At 38.2% G+C, this 18,670-nt stretch overlaps 1 protein-coding gene across 1 annotated transcript in view; it reads left to right on the top strand.

Moving 5' to 3' along the window:
• NELL2 (neural EGFL like 2) overlaps window positions 1-18,670 on the top strand; it is a 148,977-nt gene that overhangs the window by 116,185 nt on the left and 14,122 nt on the right. The window contains exon 16 of the mRNA XM_062583812.1: window positions 15,604-15,744. Within this exon, the coding sequence (XP_062439796.1) occupies window positions 15,604-15,744 (141 nt within the window). The remainder of the gene's footprint in view (window positions 1-15,603; window positions 15,745-18,670) is intronic.

Genomic DNA, 18,670 nt, shown 5'->3' with positions numbered 1-18,670 from the left:
AGCTGACCTTCCCTTGCATTTTTATTTAAACACTTCTTTAATTAACTCAACAGTGTTTACTTACTGCAAGACAAGTTCCAATGTTCCTATTATTCTTACTTTCTCTCACAGGCATTCTTTATTCTTCTTGTTATCCTTGAGAATGGCAGTACCACAAAGCCTTGTTTTAAAGTTTTATTTTAAATCTTGGTTCTATGCAAATTACAGTAGCAGGCACTTTGCCCAGGAGACTGTGTAGAATGTTAATATTTAGCATCTCAAGTGCTTGTAAATAATTTCTCAAAGTTCAAATGAGTAGTTCCAGCACCTTTATTTATTGCTGTAGAATTTTCAAATGCATTCTAACAGTACATGTCTTCAGGAGGTGAAGGGGAAAAGCTCTCTTAGATTAATTGGCTTCACTATGCCTAATAAAAGGGCAGTCTGCCACCTATGATTGACTATTGTTGCCATTCTATATTGCCTTCAATAAATCTTACAAACAGAAGAAAGGAGGTCATTTCAGCAAGTATTGCTTTCATCTTACTTGTAAACATATCCAGGTTTAATGCAAAACACTAACTGTTCTGAATTCTGTATATTCTGTGGTCCATTTGAGAGGTGAGAAATATGATTGTTTTCATTCTTCTACATTTGAATGGATATTACCGCAGTGCACACGACAGGTGCTATGTGAAAAGCAGGATCCTGATTGTTGATCTATTTCTAGAAAACTGTCAAAAAGGCAAGTTTTCAAGTATTCCTCACTATTTCAGAGACTGAAAATGATGTGGTGCAGAATATCAGGTCACTTCACAGTAGCGTTATATTTTTACTTGGATAAATTTTTGTGCTAAGATAATGCTCAAGTATAAAAATAGCTATCTTGTTTTAGTGGTTTTGTCTTAAATGTTTCTTGCAGCTTTTTGTTGTTATCAGCCAAGCAAACCAAATACACAGTTTCAGGGCTAAGATTCATCTTCCCTGGATTTACATGCCTATCATCTGACTTGTGTAGATTAGAAATATACTTGCATTAATCTCTTTGCGTAGTCAATAAAGAGCCACCAGCAGAGACAGGTCTTACTAGCTTGTCTGAATTGCTCTCTGGAAGTCCTGTCTCTGCTCCCTTGTTCAGAGAAGAACCCATGGCCCCCTCTGTTCCCAATTTAGGAAGTTCAGATACAGGCCTAAAGTCAGGTTGAGTGGATTCAGGCCCAAATGCCTTTCTAAAGCACTTCTCAGTGGTGAGGCTGAGATCAGCAGAGACCTGGTCTGTTTCCTTGGCACTGTGTGGGTTGGGATGATGCACTATTTCACCGTTCATCTATGAAAGATGCACATGGGAATGGCTGCTGATAATAGACCAGTCCTTTCGGCACCAGTTCAGGTAAATAGTTGATGATCTGGCTACAGTTGTTGGCTTAGAAGATAAAAGATATAGCCTGGAAATTAGACTGGGCTGGAGGTGATTAGACTAGTAGCCCCTCCGAATCTTCCAGTGGAGTGGAGAGGAGTGGAGTCGGTAAGTGATGGTGCATGACTGTGAGAAGTGGGCAGCCTGCTTCTGGTGAGGAAGTCTGAAATCTGCTGGAAAAATTATCCTGATATTGAACATAATTTCAGGGCAAGTCTGTTCAGCCATGACTCAAAGGAGCTTCCTAGTTCTGGTGGATTAGCACTGGAAGCTTATTTGTGTTTATGGGCATAGCTGGAACTCTTCACCTTCCTGACATGTCAGCTGAGTATGTCAGATTCCTAAATACAATGCAGGTTTTAAAGAGAAAAGGAGCCTTGTGTAACCAAACACTGTAATGGGCATTGCATTTCACACAAGTTTTTGTTTCGCAGTGGATACTTCTGGAGTGCCAGTAGGAACCACTGCTCTCTCAGTAACATGAGAATCAGCTAAGACTGTATGTTAGTCAGCTGTTATTTCTGTGAGAGAGGTAGTCATTGTGAGAGCCTTGCAGTTAATGGAGCTGTTGCAAAGCTTTGTAATTATTTAGCTATTGGAAGCACTTTAGATTAATCGTGGCCCATGCCTTGTTGAAATGGATCAACAGAATGAGGAAGCAGAGGCAAGAATCACATGCAGATATTTCAACCTCTGACACTTTTTGTTTTTATTGGTAATATAACATACAAATGAGACATGCGAGAATTTCTGTTTCTTTTCCCAAAGGAAGTAGGCTGAGGCAATATTAAAGCTGAAGATGCAATCGTTGGCTTAGGATAGGGGAGCGGATATGTGTGAAAAGATTTTCAAGACTTACAAGACAGAGTAGGATTTAACCCAGTAGAGCACAATCTTCTTCTGTATAGAGAGCTGAGATTACCAAGACTAACTGAAAATGTTTGTGCCTGAGACACATTTTCCAAATACCTGAGTTATTATTGCCTGTTTTATTATAAAACCATGATTATTCAATAGACATTTTAGTTATCTTAAATTGTATTTGGAGAGTGTTTTGTGTAAGAATCCAGCATAACTTTGTTAGAGCTGCTTGACACTGGTGTAACTCCACTTTGATTGGATGACAGAACTTTAACAGTGATTTTTCTCCTACTATGTATGTATATATGCTACTGTGTATATTCAAGACTACTGAATTTTTCTTTTTTACCAGCTTCTTTGAGTTTCCACATTCATTTCTGTGCTTTGAGTATTCCCCTGAACCATTTTTTAATTTACAATATAAAAGCAAATAGCAAAGTTTGACTACTTGTGTTTTGATACAGTTTTTGTAACAAGTTGGATGGAAATATATGGCCTTTTTGTGGATGACAGGCTGTAACTTGCATTTTGTGATAGTGAACTTTTCTTGGATATCATAGGAATCTTGTCCACCTATTACCTAACAATCTGTGGCAAACTACTAAAAATAAACTCACACACGAAACTATTATATTTAAAAGTAACTGCTCAGAACAAACTTAACTTACAGACTCTACAATCACTCAGCCATGCATTACTAGTAACAATTTGCTTAATGACATGGGCAACCGAATTTGAGATCACACTCTTACCAGAAATAGCCAAATTTAAGGAAAATACATTATCTGGCTTTTCGCCATGTTTTTTGTTTTTTTCATAGATGGAAAGCTCAAACAAAAATAAATAAGCTTTGTGTACTTCCTGAAAAATGAAAAAAATATATAACTAACACAAATTTTTTTAACTTTACTTAACATTTGCAGTTCAAAATATTAAAATATAATTCAGATAAGTGATTTGGCTAGCTATAGGCTACAGATCAGAGCTCCCATGTTTTGTGCCACTTTCTGTACAAGCTAAATGTTTAACATGTGTAACTGTTGCTTTTTTCAGCAAATTCAAATTAAGTTCTTCATGTGCATTGACTATGATAATAGCAGGCTTCAAATTATTGGTGTTCCAATTGAAGCTTGTTAAAAACTTTTAATTCTGATACTCTAGTTGTTAGGAAAATAATTTTATTGGTATTGGATCAGAAGTTGTTGTCAAAGTAAGCAGAAAGCTTGTTAACTTTGCTGATATTGCTAAAACCTGATTAAATATTTTTGTACTTTTAGCATCACAAGAGAATTGCTTCTGTTTAAGCCCTTGATTGCTGGTGTTCACCTAAAACAATCATAATCAGCTTGTGGCCAGGTGGGCTCTGAAAGCTGAAACAGTAATAACAAGCTGTAATAGTCATTCTAAAATGTCCATTTGAACTGATGCAGAAACAACATTTCACACTTGATGGTTAAGATCATTCCAGTAGCTCTGACCAACCCTAAGAAAAACATGGACAGTGGGGCATGTTGTTGCAGTGCTCACTCTTTAATATAGTTCTATAAGTCAGACCTTGGGTGAGCTGGAGTCCTATTAAGCTAGAATCTAGCTGAAAGAACTAAAACATGCAATATGTTCTCATCTTTATTTGTAAATCATTTTCCTTCCCTACCACTAATTAGCATTCTAGGTGAAGAGCTGCTCAGTCCAACATGTGTAAAAATAAAACAAGTTGCTACTAATATTTGTATTTTTACAAAGTAGAAAATGTACCAGGGTTTAATAAAAAACATGCTAGGGCTGGTTTTCAAGGAAGGCTTTACCGCATAAGGATCTCAAGTGTGGTGCATTTTTCTAAGCTAATTAAAAAGTGCTCATGAAAAATATCTTGAATTTGCCCAACTAAAGTCGCTGCAAAGCATTTAGTATATTACATCTTAAGGAACACGGAGCACTAAAGAGGCAAATGCTGCAATCTCTGCTTTTTTAATTGGGCACCAGTTGCTCGTTTGAACATAGGCAGATAGACTAGAGCAGACACTGGCAGAAGCTTAGTAGGGACAAAAGTTTTAACTCTGTCCAGACTGTACTTCTCTTTTAACTGGCATCTCTGTTAGCACTGAAGTCTAGCAGAGGCAGGGGACAGGACAGCTTATGAAATGGGTGTTACAGTGGCAGCCTTACTCCCAAGGACTGCAAGTGGCAAAGGGCATGTCCCCCCCACAGTCCAAACGTACATGCTCCTACAGACAAGTGAGGGTTGAAAGAAAGGTTGAAGAAGTCATTTCAACACAAGCTGATGAATGATTGCATTTTGCAGCAGGATCATCCGAGATTTGTTGGGAAGTCAGTAAACTGCAAACCCTCTGTAGAGTTTGGTTAGTAATCTGGCAGAACTTAGGTTACAAAAGCAGGTCGTCTAGGCTGCCATCCTATCTCTGTCCCATTACTTGTCTGAGATTTCTCCACTGATTCGTATAAAAGGTGTAAACTGACTGTTTTCTTTTCTCAGCCCAAATGAGTTCAGAAAAGCCTTTTCAAAGAGCAAAGAACAAGATACTCTTGGACAGAGTTTGTGCTGAGACTCTCTGCTAAGAACCTGTGGATGAGTTTTTTTCTCTAGAAAAAAAAAAGGGGGGGATTTGAAGGATTTCATTCATAAAATAGCTTACAACTCTTTGGCATTTGATGGTCGTATTCTAAAAGGAACTTTAAGTTCAGAAAGAGTTGTCACTAAGAAGAGAAAAAAATACTGCATATTCCACAATACTGATAAAACACAGCCAACTGTAAGTGTTGGTTGAACTGACATTATAAGTGATAATTCCATCACACTCCAGCTAACTTCCAACAAGTAAAAGCAGAGCCTTCATATTTGCCGGTAAGTTCAAAACAAAAAACAAAAAAAAAAAAAAGAAAAAAAAAAGAAAAAAAAGGGGGTGAAGAAAGAAAGCATGATTACTAGAGAGAGCCAGGTAAGAGTTCAGTTAACACCTGCAGAATGAGACTTTCGGACAAGGAATGCTCTCTCTTAACAATTTTCCAAGTGCTAATTAAGGCTGCAGAAATATAGGTACATGCAGGCAGTAGATGCATTACAAACATGGCACATATGATATGGATAGGGTGTATACAAGTAAAATTATGAAATTCAATTTGCTGGTGTAAAAAAATAGTTTCCTGTATCTCCCTCTGTCCAAATATTTCATCTGAACATATACAGTAATATAAAGTTAGTTACACATGCTGGTGCTGTATTCAATCACTATTTCAAATATATAGGAAATTAAATATCCTCATTTCTAGTCTAGTAGAATTGTACAGGAGTAATTATATTTTTGTATGTACGTTGTAATTATATTTTTACGGGAAACAATACTTGTGGTCTACATTGAGAGTTCTGCTTAAAAAAAAAAAAAAAAAGACAAATTAGTATTAGCTCGTGTCCTTGTGACTTGTACAATATGTCTGTGCTGCTGAACAACACAGGCAAGGGAGTAAGGGCAGGAGGTGCAGCTTTCATCTGTACAGCTGAACTCTGCATCTCTCTCCTCTCCCCAGAACACCTTTGTCTTGTCCATAGCTCCTACCCCCTGATCTGTTGCTTTCCCCCAAAGCATGCCCAGGCAATGTCACGAGTGGTACGGAGTTCGTGCCGTTACTAGAAATTCTTCCTCCAGAGCACTTTGTAGGCAAAATGAAACAAAAAGCAAAAAAATGACAAGCACTTTCTCCCTATTTTACAGATGTGAAATCAAGACGCATAGCCAAGTTGAGTAGACGACAAGGTGTGCATAAGAATAAGTCAGTGGCAAAGTGCAAGTAAGATATAGGTCCTCCCTTATCTGCTCCTCTTGCTCTTCTGTTCAAATAAGTCAACGTCCAAGGGAAGATACGGTGTTTTTTATATCATATTACCCCAAAAGGAAAGCTCAGCCAATTCATAAAAACCTGAGAAAATGTTTCCTTTGACTTTTAGAGTTGACATTTTCTAAAATTGTTAGCTCATTAAATTGCAGAAAAAGCCTTAAAGTTTCTATGCTGTAAACAGATGAGATCTGCAACAAGCCACGGGAAAAGCCACTGTTCTGTGAGTGAGATGCTTTTTGCCTAGCTGCAGGGTCTGGCAGGGAGGTCACGCTAATCCCAATTATCAATTATATTTTTCGAAGATATGAGAAATGAGCTCGAAATGAGCAGAGAGGTGATGGCTGGTGACTTTAGAAGTTTGGAAAGTTTTACTTTGCTTCACATTTTTTACTTCTGTTTGTTCATAAAACTCTTGACAGCAATTAAGCAAAAGTGCGCATATGGAATTTGGTGAATATTCTGCATTTAGGCATGAACATTACTACATCATCCTTTCTGTTCTGTAACTTTTTTTTCATTTTTCCCTGCCTGACACACTTTCTTAGTTGTATATTATTTCTTTTTTCTCTCAGAGTATTTGTCAGCTTAAATAACAAAGGACATTTTTTCCTCTGCTGAAGACCCAAATACTAACACTTTTCCTTTTGTATCTACTTCAGCTTGTTGCAACACTCCTGTTGCAACATTCCTATCTGTAACAGCTTTTTAAAAAGCATTTGAGAAAACAGGAAAAGGAGAATAGTAAAGGAAAAGTTTGAGGAGACAGGATTTTTTGATTTTCAATACAAAAATCAAAATACATCTTTGGAGGATTTTAATGCACCCACAACTTAGCTATTATTTTACTGTGCGAAAGAACCTCCTTTACTAAACATGTAAACGAAAATTTCAGTTAGGTTCTTAAAATACTGTAGGCTATAAATAGAATGTGAATAGTGCAGCTGGACAATATTATGGTAAAATTTCCTTCTGTTATATAAGGAAAATGAGGATGACCTTCATAACTCACTGTAGCTCTTCCTTTTATGAATTATGAGCCATTCAACTATTAGTGGAATTAAATCTATAACACCACCAATCATTGCACCATATCCCTGGAGAGCCCTTTCTCTTGCTGTCAACATGAGGGAGTCTGCAATCTCTGCAGATATATGCCAATGATATGTTTATAGCCCAAGCAAAGAAATAATGTGTTTACTCCATTTCTGTGGTTCGGTGGTTTTGTATGAACTCTGCGTGATTTTATGCTTGAAGAATAGCAACATAGATTGATGGTCACTGTCATATGGGCTGAGAGTCATGATAATAGGTCACCAGTAAGAAAATGTAGGTAAGACTGTTTTAACATTACGCATGCACACACATCATATGACCAGCAGCAGAAGACCAAGCTCAGATCGGGATGTAAAATTAAATCCAAGACAAAACCTTGTTTGAGGTGTTGTGTGGGGTGTGTGTTTGTTTTCCTTTAACGTCCTCTAAACTTGAATGATTGGAAGTTTTGTTTAATTCATACCAGAACTGAACGTTAACTAAGTTTTTGCAAAGCTGAACCCAAACTAAGAATCCTCAGTTCAAATATGTAGAAGTTGTTCTTGCACCTCACAATTATCAATGACTTAATTTCCCCACCTGACAAAATTCAAGATCTTGTTCAGTGCACTGTGCAAAGGAAGCTTTCCTTCTCACGCTTCACAAAAGAAAGCACCTGGCAAAAATGAATTTTTCTCTTTTCAGAGAGGTTAATCTAGCTGTTTTCTTTAGAACTCAACTACTGTTACCTAGTAACTGACAACATTTTCAGTGAGAAGCACTAGTGCGTTAGTCTCATTTTCAATATGTGCTGGTGGAGCTACATAACTTTCAAAACCTCATATGTAGCTAAAATGGATTTGTCTGTGGATTTCAAGGTATGCAAGTGATTTTGGTATCTTGAAGATAATTATTTTCATTTCTCAAGGTAGGACTAACAAGGAAACATAAACATGCACTATTTTTAAGATGGGTTGCTATACTGAGAGTTATGGCCAAAATGAAAGCAAACTTGCATCTTAGTCCAAATCTAAAAACAGAAACCCAGTACTGTCTCAATTTATCTAACTTTCTAATGGAGATTGGCATAACCAGTTTCACAGGATCTCATGCAAAAATATATTCCTTACATCTTTTTTTTTTTTTTTTTTTTTTAACTATTCAAGCATGTACCTAGTTCATCATGCCTAATTAGGGGTTCTGAATTATCATTTTCAATTGTTACAAATATCATATTCTTTGATGGTATTGGCTGCATAATGAGAAGCTGTCACAGTTTCGGTTATCTGTGGGGTCTGTGATCAATTTTTGACAACAAAGAATTGTTAACAGGGTTGCATGGGGAAGCAGTCAGTGGAAAATTCCCTTTCATAATGTTTCTATCTAATTTTGGAACACCGCCACTGCCACACATGAAATAACTATACGATTGAATTTTCTTTTGCTGGCATTTAGCAGGACCTATGGGGGTATGCAGAAATCAATGGGGGATCAGGAGTCTGGAAAATTACATACTTGAAGAATTAATGAACTATAATTCCATATTACATCCTCAATCACATTTTGCTTCCTTTTCATTAATGTAAGTAAATTAGTTTTCTATGGACAAGGTACTCAAAAAAAAAAATGTAATCATGCTCTTGCTAGGATAAGAAAAAAAAAGACCTATTTTAATGATAGATTTATTTCTTCATGCAACATGACAGTTGAAAACTTATAGTGAAGAACATATCTGCAGCATTGACTCAACCTGTTGAAGTATTTTTAAAAATTACTTTTACAGCCCTTGCTCTACAGTTCCTGCCATTTGAGCCAGATTATGGTTTTAGGCTGACTCAGTGAGAATTTCTGCTAGAGTCACGGGGGTATAGAGATAGGAGCAGCAACTCCAAAGGCATGCAAGATGCAATTCATCCTGCACTGGCCTGATCCATATTCCAGGGGAGCAGGGGAAGGAAGGGCCATGGTCTTCTTTACTGCTCTCTGAAGACTTTATCTGAGATAGTCAATGTTTCTCATGCTATACTGAGAAAATCCTTTTACTCGTGACATTATACTATGAGAGGGTAAAAGAACAGGTGAGTCTTCTCTCTCCCGTAGTCTGGTCCTTCATAATTTAAACTTACAATTGAACGAAATGTTAGAATACAAATACAGGAAAACTCAAGAAAATTCCATAGTTCAATGGGAACTTTGTGAGAGCCCATATAGTGAAAAGCATGTTACAGTAGTTAGGGTCTGTTACCATATCTTTAAAGAGTTACTGGAAGCTGAACAGTTCCATGTGAGATTCTAAAGAAAAACAGGTTCTAGAACTTTTATTAACCAAGGAAAAAAGTTCCTTGGGAATCATCAGCAGCATCAGAGGAAAGGAGCTGATCAATCTTTACAAAACATTTAAAATATATTCTAAACAACTTTGATTTTCTGATATAACTGGTATCTCCCTGGATTGTTTCAAAAGTCTCAACTTCTGTATTCTTGTTTTTTATTCTTCTGTATGATGTTTATATGCCTGCAATATATAGGAATGCAATGAGATGGAAATCCCAAAGGCTGATATTTTGTTTTAACAGCAAGATAGCTCTAGTATATTGAACCAGTTTCAGGCTGTTATGTTTCTCCAGTGGGACCTGATTTTTATATAAGATCTCAAATCAAAGGTCTCATTGAACAGCAAGGTCTTCTCAAGTATCATCATATTAGAAATCTGTTGTCACATGAAAACCAACCAAAACACTTTTTTCTTTTTAAATGTAAAGAGATGAGATTCTAGAATTTGCCGTAGAAATAATGAGCCCTTTTCACAGCTACTCCAGAAAATTGAGTTATGACAGCAGATACAATATACAGTATAGTGAACTTTGATTTTGTCCTATTGAATAAGGCTGAAGCCTTTTCCCTATTGTGTATGTACTAATTAAAATCCTATAACCTAGACATCCTCTTAATCTTACATGAGCATAAGTCTGAAAAATTGGAATGTGGTCTTCTATACCCAGGCTGGACATAGCATCCTTGAAAGTAAATTGACATGCAAAAACTTCAACTAGAGTCTGAGTGTTTCAAATGTACCAATAAAAAATCATTAAAGGCTCATCTTTATAAACAGCTTCATAGTTAGGATGTCCCCCTAACCGCTTGCTTCTTCAGGGATCTGTGTTGAAGTGATACTTCTTTCAGCATATGCACTTTGTTTATACGGAACTGGCATATAGACTGGAATGTGGGTGGCTCTGGAGGCTAGCCTTAGGCTGGGAAGGCTTTTGCCTTTAAAATGGGATTTCAAACTTAGCCTAGTTCAGTAGTGACCGAAAGTTATGGAGTTTGCTGGCTGCTTGTTAGTCTTTAAAAATCCATCTGATGATGATAACCCAGTTAGCATGGGGGCAGATTGCTGCAACTGGAAGTCTATTACTTGACGGTCCTAGCTGACTGCTATATATTCTACTGTCCCAGAATAAACTTCCAGAATGGAAATAACTGAATTCTAAATATTCACAACTTTGAATCAGTGGATGTTTATTTCTTGAATGGAAAGGGCTTTGGGGGCTTTGGTTTGGAACTGGATAAAAAGGGTTTATGAAAGAAAGGATTTTAGAACTAAATTGTGCTCTCTGTCTCTGTAACTTTGTGCTTGATGGTGGCACACAGGCTTTTCTGAGAGCGGGATTTGGCGATTAATATTTCAATCTTGAAGTGAGAGTAATGTAAAATAGTGTAACGTCCCCTCCTCTTCCCCCACACCATGGTTCTTTGTTGAGTGCAGCTTGGCCACATTAGAGAGCTTGGGCCTATCGCTGGATGAAAGAGCACAGCTATCTTTCAAATTGGCAATTTTATAGCACTTTGAATCTTCAAAAGCTCTTATTATACAGAAATTCTCTAATAATATTCATCAGACTTCTGGCTTTTCTTTTTTTCATACTGTACCGGTGGATAATTTGCTAATGATCTTATTTGACTCTTCAGGGAGCAGAGTTTTCTCAGTCTCCCTGAGAGCAAGGGATTTAATAGCTATAACTATTGCCACAGTTCAGGAAATGAGTGATTCAGAGGTGCAAAGAAGGTGATTTGGAAGAGCAAATCATTTTTTTCATCTCAAGCAGAGCTAGTTGTATACTGTCCTTATGTTCAAAAAGCCAGGCAAGGTGACTATTTTATTAGAGTGGGGCTTCAATTAGCAAAAATTTGAGGGTTTTTTCCCGTTGAAAAATAGGTAACATAATATGGAAATAACCAGGTTGGCTGATTCTAGCTCAAGAAAAACACACAGGAGAAAAACTGAATATTTTAAAAGCAAACTGTGTGCAACATAAGTGTTTAATAAAAAAATTGCATTATTTTGTGGCAATAGGGTATGTATGCTATTGCTATGAGTGCATTCACAAATTCTGTAGCATAGACAGAGTCCTCATGTTCCTGATGTTTTGTAGTGCTCACCGATATCACACTTGCATGTTCTGCAGACACATTGTCTCAAGAGCGGAAATCACAAATCTTCTGCCATGCAAATTCCCCAGGGTGGAAACGCAGACGGACAGGAGGTGCCGAAGTACTGCGCTGCGCTACGCTACTGGTTGTGTAGCTGCTCTCCAATTTGAGGGTGAAGGTTACCTCCAGGGATTGTCTCAGTACTGCTTTTTGTTCAAAAGCTGGCTACTCACGCCAGTGCGGTGGGAGATTTGGTATGCGCAACTGTGCTGTTTATTTTAAATGGAAAAAGAAAAAAAGTGGAGACTATACTGCCTCCATGATAGTCAGTGGGAGTTCTGCCATAAATTTCAGTGGGAGCGGATTAAATCTGCAGACTGCATGCTTTGAACCTTCACACAGATGACACTCTATTTTACCTCCTAGATGAGGTGCTTTTATTTTTTGTTCTCCTTTGCCGCAGCTTCTTATAGCTAGTAGAAGAAAAGAACTTGCTTACTCAGAATAAGATGTTGATTTTGTGTATTTGCTTGCAAATATCATCACCTGCTATTGAAAAAGACATATCACTTCTTTACTTCTACTTAGAAACTTTGTATAATTTCTTTCGAAAGTGAAATATAATGCCTTTTCAGTAACCTCCTTCTATAGAGTAGTATTTCATTTTTTGTGCCTAGTACAGCATCAAACAGGACTTCATTAGTGCTGTTAATGTTCCATATAGTCCACTGATATACCATAGCCACTGGCCAAGCAAAACTTCAATCAGTTTTTCTTCTCCTGTCAGCTCACACCTCTGACTGAGCAGCTGCAAGATGATTCATTGGAGAACATTTCACCATAGGAAAGAGAAAAATTATTTCTGGCTGCTTTGCCCATATTAATAAGATCCTTTCAGCTGTAGATCCTTTCACAGCACTTCCTGAATCATGCTATGCCCATTTGAAAATAGAAATCCTTTTATCCAAATGTCAAGAAAACTTCCCTGAAATCAGTGCTTCAGCTCTGCAAGACATGTTTCTGCTGCATTTTCTGTTTAACAGAGTTGCAACAGTTTTTTGTCCCATTACAGTGCAAGTCTCTACAAGAGTTAACACTGCACATTATTTGGAAGATTTAGAACAAATTTTTGTACTTAACATTTATTTTCTGAAACCCACCAGCACATGCTGTAAAATCTTTTGCATAAAAAGTTAGTGGTGAGAAGAAATTTTTTTGAATTTCTTGTTTGCTACAAAATCATTTAAAGAATAACAGGCTATTCAACCCCAATGCAGAAGTGGTTCCAATGGAGTGGTGTGCAGGTAAACAATCTGTTAGGAATATGACATTTCTTAAAGACTGACAGTATGCTGCCATCAGCGCTTTATGCTAGGCTCTCTTACCTAACTCCACTCAACAGCTTTGTATGCAGCCATAATGAAGCTAAAGGAATGTATTTCTTTGTTTATTGGCATCTGATGAAGCATTTCATCTCGAGTAATATTTCTTGTGATACAGGTTTGTCAGATAGTTTGCAAATAAATACAGAAGAGCTACTTTGTTTGTCAGTTTACCAATACTGACATGACATGCAAGGTTTGTTTTCCTGAATAATCAGTGATTTCATCAGAATGCATTCAGCCTGTGCCTGCAGCACCCTGCTTATAATTACAAAGCTTACAGATTCACAAATAAATTGTTTTGAAGAGAAGAACACAAGCTTTCTTTAATTCGTATCTGTTACTTTGACCTAAATAAGACTTTTTCCTCTACCTCATTATTAAGAAATAAATTCCGCTTCCCAAGAGGTGAAATATATACTATCCAGTATCTTAATACATGTTTCTAGGTGGTGAGTATAAAGGCTTGAACAACAGCTCTCTGCTTTTTCAGCCTTAGACTACATGCTTCGTGGATTCTGTGGGTCTTGTAGCTTTGGCCAACCTCAGCAAGTTATCCTCTATTGAGCAGATGATCTCAAGCCTCTGGATAGTAAATTAGATCATTCCCCACCAAGCAAGCTATCTTTTTGCATATTCCCCAATGGTATGCTAAATTCTAGATTGTGGACCTTTCTTTTTTTTCCTTTCTTTTCTTTTCATTTTCTTTTTTTTTCTCTCTCTTTTTTTTTTTTTTTTTTGGCAATGTATGGGTATATAAGTGAAAGCCGGTAGATAAGGCACAGACTGCAAACCAACCTTTTCTCACTCCAGCAACATAATTTTCCTTGATCTTCCTCTGATCTCTCAAACACTTCTGTAGTCCCCCGGGCTCCTGCCTGCTCGCAAGAAAAAAGCCAGAGTTTGTACTGGGTTAGAGACGCACACACTGAAAAGCTGATGATTGTAAAGGTTTGACATTTCTTAGTCCTGCAGCAGGAGTTATTATATGATTATCCTGGAATTCACTGTGGAGTTGAAAATTCTGTGTTTTAAACCAGTCAATACCTATTAATGAATTCCGGATACACAAAGAGGCAAAAATATTATCTGTTTGATGCAGTATTCTAACAAGAGTACTGTTAACTTTCATCATGATAAATACTGATAATGTACACCAGGAGCACCTAGCCAAAGAGTCTCTTGATAGAAAATTGGGCTGAGACCTAGTAGTGAAAATTTCTCATGAATTTTCCTCAATCAACTATAAGGCTTTTAAAATCCAATACAGTGATGGGATGACAGGTCGTTCTAAGATGACTGTATCAGTCTTGTAATACAAAAGTGTAGTGTCAGAGACCAATTGGCTTGTAATGAAATACCCCCAAAAGATTACCTCCTACCCTCAAGGTGTATAAGACAAATAGAACTTGCAAACAAATGTAGATAACTGGAGAAATACCTTACAGTGTATGCAGATGTCCCCCAAATACTTAATAGCATTCTTCTTGGCAAACATGAGATAAAACATTTTGGATGGGTGAAAAAGCTTTGTTTTCTTTTAGAAGTTTATTTTTGAACAAATTTCATAGGAGACTTGAGTGAGTACATCTGTATCTGTGCACTAACTATTATGCTCTCTCTACACACTGATATTCTCAGAAAAGAGAATTGTGCCCTTATTACAGTTCACAATTGATTTTTGCAGCCAGTGTACACTTTCTCCTTTGAAAATAATAGATGACATAAATGGGAGCTAACGGGCACTATGAGCAGAATTTTGATGTATTTATATATGTAATTTTGATGGTCGTGTCACGTCTCTTCATTGTACCTGCATCCCAGAGGATACGATCAATGGCTGATGTACTTTTAACAGTTTGAGTCTTAATTCAAATTGTTATTTTAATATTCAATTCTAAAGATTCCTTGTTGAGTCCTTGCTTGGCCAGAAGGGGCTTACGAGGACATGAGGGTTTCTTCAATATTCAAACTCATAGAGTTTTTTAGAGCTTTTTATTTCTGAAGGAAATCTTTAGGAATGTAAGCATCCACGTTTGGAATCCTGACTACTCTTTTTGATAGTGAGAGGGGAGTCTGACTCTTGGCATAACTGGCTGTGGAGGCACTGGTATAAGTCAATGGGAACACCAGAAGACAGGGAAATTCCAGTAACCTAAAATCAATGTCACCAAGAGCACAAATGAGTACTAGAATAAAGATTTATTGTTTTGATATGCCCCCAGAAACAATCTTGATTTATCAGGCAGACTGCATTCATCAAAGGGTTAACCCCTGGAAACACAGCCCAACTCCTTTTCCATACTGTGGGCAGATAAGAGATAATACATCTGTTACATTATCTGTTAAAGGGATAACAGATAATCTACCCTGTATTGTGATAAAATGGGCTGCTAATATGTAAACAATAAATAGGATTAGCAGATCCTCCATTGTGATCAGGGCCAGCACAGCCAAGACTTTCTACAGAAAAGATTTAAAAAAATACCACAAACAATTCTGGAAATACAAGTGTTAGTAACTAAAATACTTCTGTGAAATTCAGGAATACTACAGAGATGCTTTTTACATTGGGTGAATGTAGTATTTTCCTCTAAGTGATTTTTTTTTTCTTTTTCTTTTCTTTTTTCTGGTCTTACTAAACAGACATTGATGAATGCTCAGATGGCTTTGTTCAATGTGACAGCCGTGCTAACTGCATTAATCTGCCTGGTTGGTATCACTGTGAGTGCAGAGATGGCTACCATGACAATGGGATGTTTTCACCAAGCGGAGAATCCTGTGAAGGTCAGTATCTAAAAAAGATGATGTAGTGTTATGCCTTGCATTACAGTAACATCTACCATTTCTTAGTAGTAGTGGACACTGTATCAATGAAAGTTAAAGTTCAACCTAAAGAAATCATAATCTAAGTAAGCATGGTGAACAAGAGACAAAAAAAGAAAATGTAAGTATTCCTAATTTATAGGTGGAACATTGGCCCTCTGGGAGATTCAGTGACTTGCTAAAGATACTATGTAAAGTCAGTAGTAGTGCTTAAAACAGAATCTCTCTGGTACTATATCTGCTTCTGTGCATGGCTCTTGCATAAGGAACTGGGAAAAAGAGATGATATTCACTGATCAGTATCCTCCCATGCTCTTTGTGCAGCTAAAGTCCTAAAATAGAGAAACCAAGGAATTTTTTCCCCCCTTTTCTCCCCAAAGAGGAGAGCAAAGGTTGTTTAATTTTCTGTGAAAGATGACTTTTTTTTTGCTAGGTAGCTGCAAAGGAAAGCTTAGTACAAGATCAAATTACAGCATGATAGGAGGTAATCATCTGATCTTTAGTTTGTGCTGAAGGCTAAACTAATGCAGGTGACCTTGCATTTACCATGGGCTTATAGCATGCACTGTGATCTGATACACGAGGGCTGTGCTGCCATTCAGAGAGACCAGGACAGGCTGGAGAGCTGGGTGTAGAGGAACCTCAGGAGGTTCCACAGGGGCAAGTGTAGAGTCCTGCACCTAGGGAGCAATAACCCTAGGCACCAGTGCAAGCTGGGGGCTGACCTGCTGGAGAGCAGCTCTGCAGAGAAGCACCTGGGAGTGCTGGTGGATGACAAGTTGACCACGAGCCAGCAATGTGCCTTTCTGGCCAGGAAGGCCAATGGTATCCTGGAGCGCATTAGGAAGAGTGTTGCCAGCAGGTGGAGGGAGGTGATCCTGCCCCTCTACTCAGCCCTGGGGAGGCCTCATCTCGAGCACTGTGTCCAGTTCTGGGCTCCCCAGGACAAAAGAGACATGGAGCTACTGGAGAGAGTCCAGTGTAGGGCTACAAAGATGATCAGAGGGCTGGAGCATCTGCCCTATGAGGAACAGCTGTGAGAGCTGGGCCTGTTTAGCCTGGGGAAGAGCAGACTGAGAGGAGATCTTATCAATGTGTACAAGTACCTGAAGGGAGGGTGTCAAGGGGACGGGGCCAAACTCTTTTCAGTTGTCCCATGTGACAGGACAAGAGGCAATGGGCAGAAACTGAAGCACAGGAAGTTCCGCCTGACCGTGAGGGGGAATTTCTTCACTGTGAGAGTGACGGAGCACTGGAACAGGTTGCCCAGAGAGGCTGTGGAGTCTCCTTCTCTGGAGATCTTCAAGGCCCACCTGGATGCAACCCTGTCTACCATGCTGTAGGTGACCCTGCTGAGCAGGGAGGTTGGACTAGATGATCTCCAGAGGTCCCTTTCAACCTTACTGATTCTATGATCTGTCACTCCATGGTAGCCTGGTCATATGTCAGCTTCTTCACTTGTGGAAATGGGCCTCAGTCCAGATCCCCATTCCTCCTCTTCATTTCTTGTATACTGAAATAGGCTGCGTTACACATCTTTCCCATTGCAAAGAATAATTACGGAGCTCTCACATTCCTACCCACACTCAAGTTATTACCATGCTGTTTTTCCTGTGCATAGACCAACCATTTTTAGAAAGCTGCATTTTGAAGAATAACCTTGCAAGTTGATTACCTTCATGGGCTGGGGGCAGGGGTGCAGAGGAGACAGGAACAAGGAGACAGGAAGGTTTTGTTTGTTTTATGAATGACGTAAGAGTGAGCAGCAGCTTTGTAAATATAGAGTTATTTTCAGATGCAGATCTCTTAGTATGAAATTTTTCTGCGTTTAAGATTTTACACGCTGCTATGCTAAAAAAGGAGAACAAGCCTATCTTTTTTGTCGTTGACCACTTAAGGCAAAATTAGTAGTCTTTCTTCCTTCTTTCCCTGAATACTTAAATGTTCAGTGCTCACACAGTGTAAGCCTCCCCACCTTGCTGTTTAAATTCACTTTAGTGGGCAGTATCAATTCGAAAGGGAAGGCACTGAATTAATTTTAGTAAGGCAGATATACAGACCATTCCCTACACAGAGCAAGAATGACCTTTGCAGGATCCCCATCACCAATGCTTTATTTCAACACATTTTCACCACAGCTGAAAGCCTATATTCCCAGGAGGAACCAGCAATTTGAATCAGCAACTGCTTTCATAAGTCCCACTTTCCTAATCAAGAACAAACTAAATGTCAGTGTTAGCTGGCCAGGTGTTAGAGCAGGAAGGTGCAAAGACTTCTGAAGAAGGTGTGATTCCCCTGATTGTAAGATCACCCTTCTGTCGCTCTCTAGGTACAAGTAATACTGTAGCCAGGCTTTTGTGGAAATACTGCTGATTACCTACCCCAAGATTTATCTGCAACTTCAAGATCCCATTTGTCTTGTGGGTTTAAGATAGTGATTTGGCACATGCCATCTTAAGAGAAACATGGTTCCTCACCCAAGTGAAACTTCTAGCAGTACATCTGTTGCTAAGATGTGTTCTAACAAGCAAAAATCAAGCAACAATTTCTAAGCAAATGAAAAGCCAAGGAAAAAGATTGTTATGTGTATGCAGAAGTGGCAATTAACAGTATGTCTTGGCCTTTTCCACAAGGCATTAGCAGCTCTTTAGAAAACATACACAGAGGCTAACAAGTGATTAGAACTAGTTCACAGATACCAGGAAACTACCTTCAAGTTGTTGCTAACTCTAGTCACCAGCGATGGAACACTTTCAGTCTGATTGATTGCAGCTCTAAATTCTGGAATATGTAACAGCTTGAGATAGGAAGGATGGTTACATATTTTATTGGTGTCTTACTATATCACTTTTTATTGGATTGAAGCCTGTGACATTGTGTCTCAAGC

This window comes from Rhea pennata, chromosome 1 (assembly GCF_028389875.1).
Source record: "Rhea pennata isolate bPtePen1 chromosome 1, bPtePen1.pri, whole genome shotgun sequence".
NCBI lineage: Eukaryota > Metazoa > Chordata > Aves > Rheiformes > Rheidae > Rhea > Rhea pennata.
This window is presented reverse-complemented; position numbering and strand designations above follow the sequence as displayed.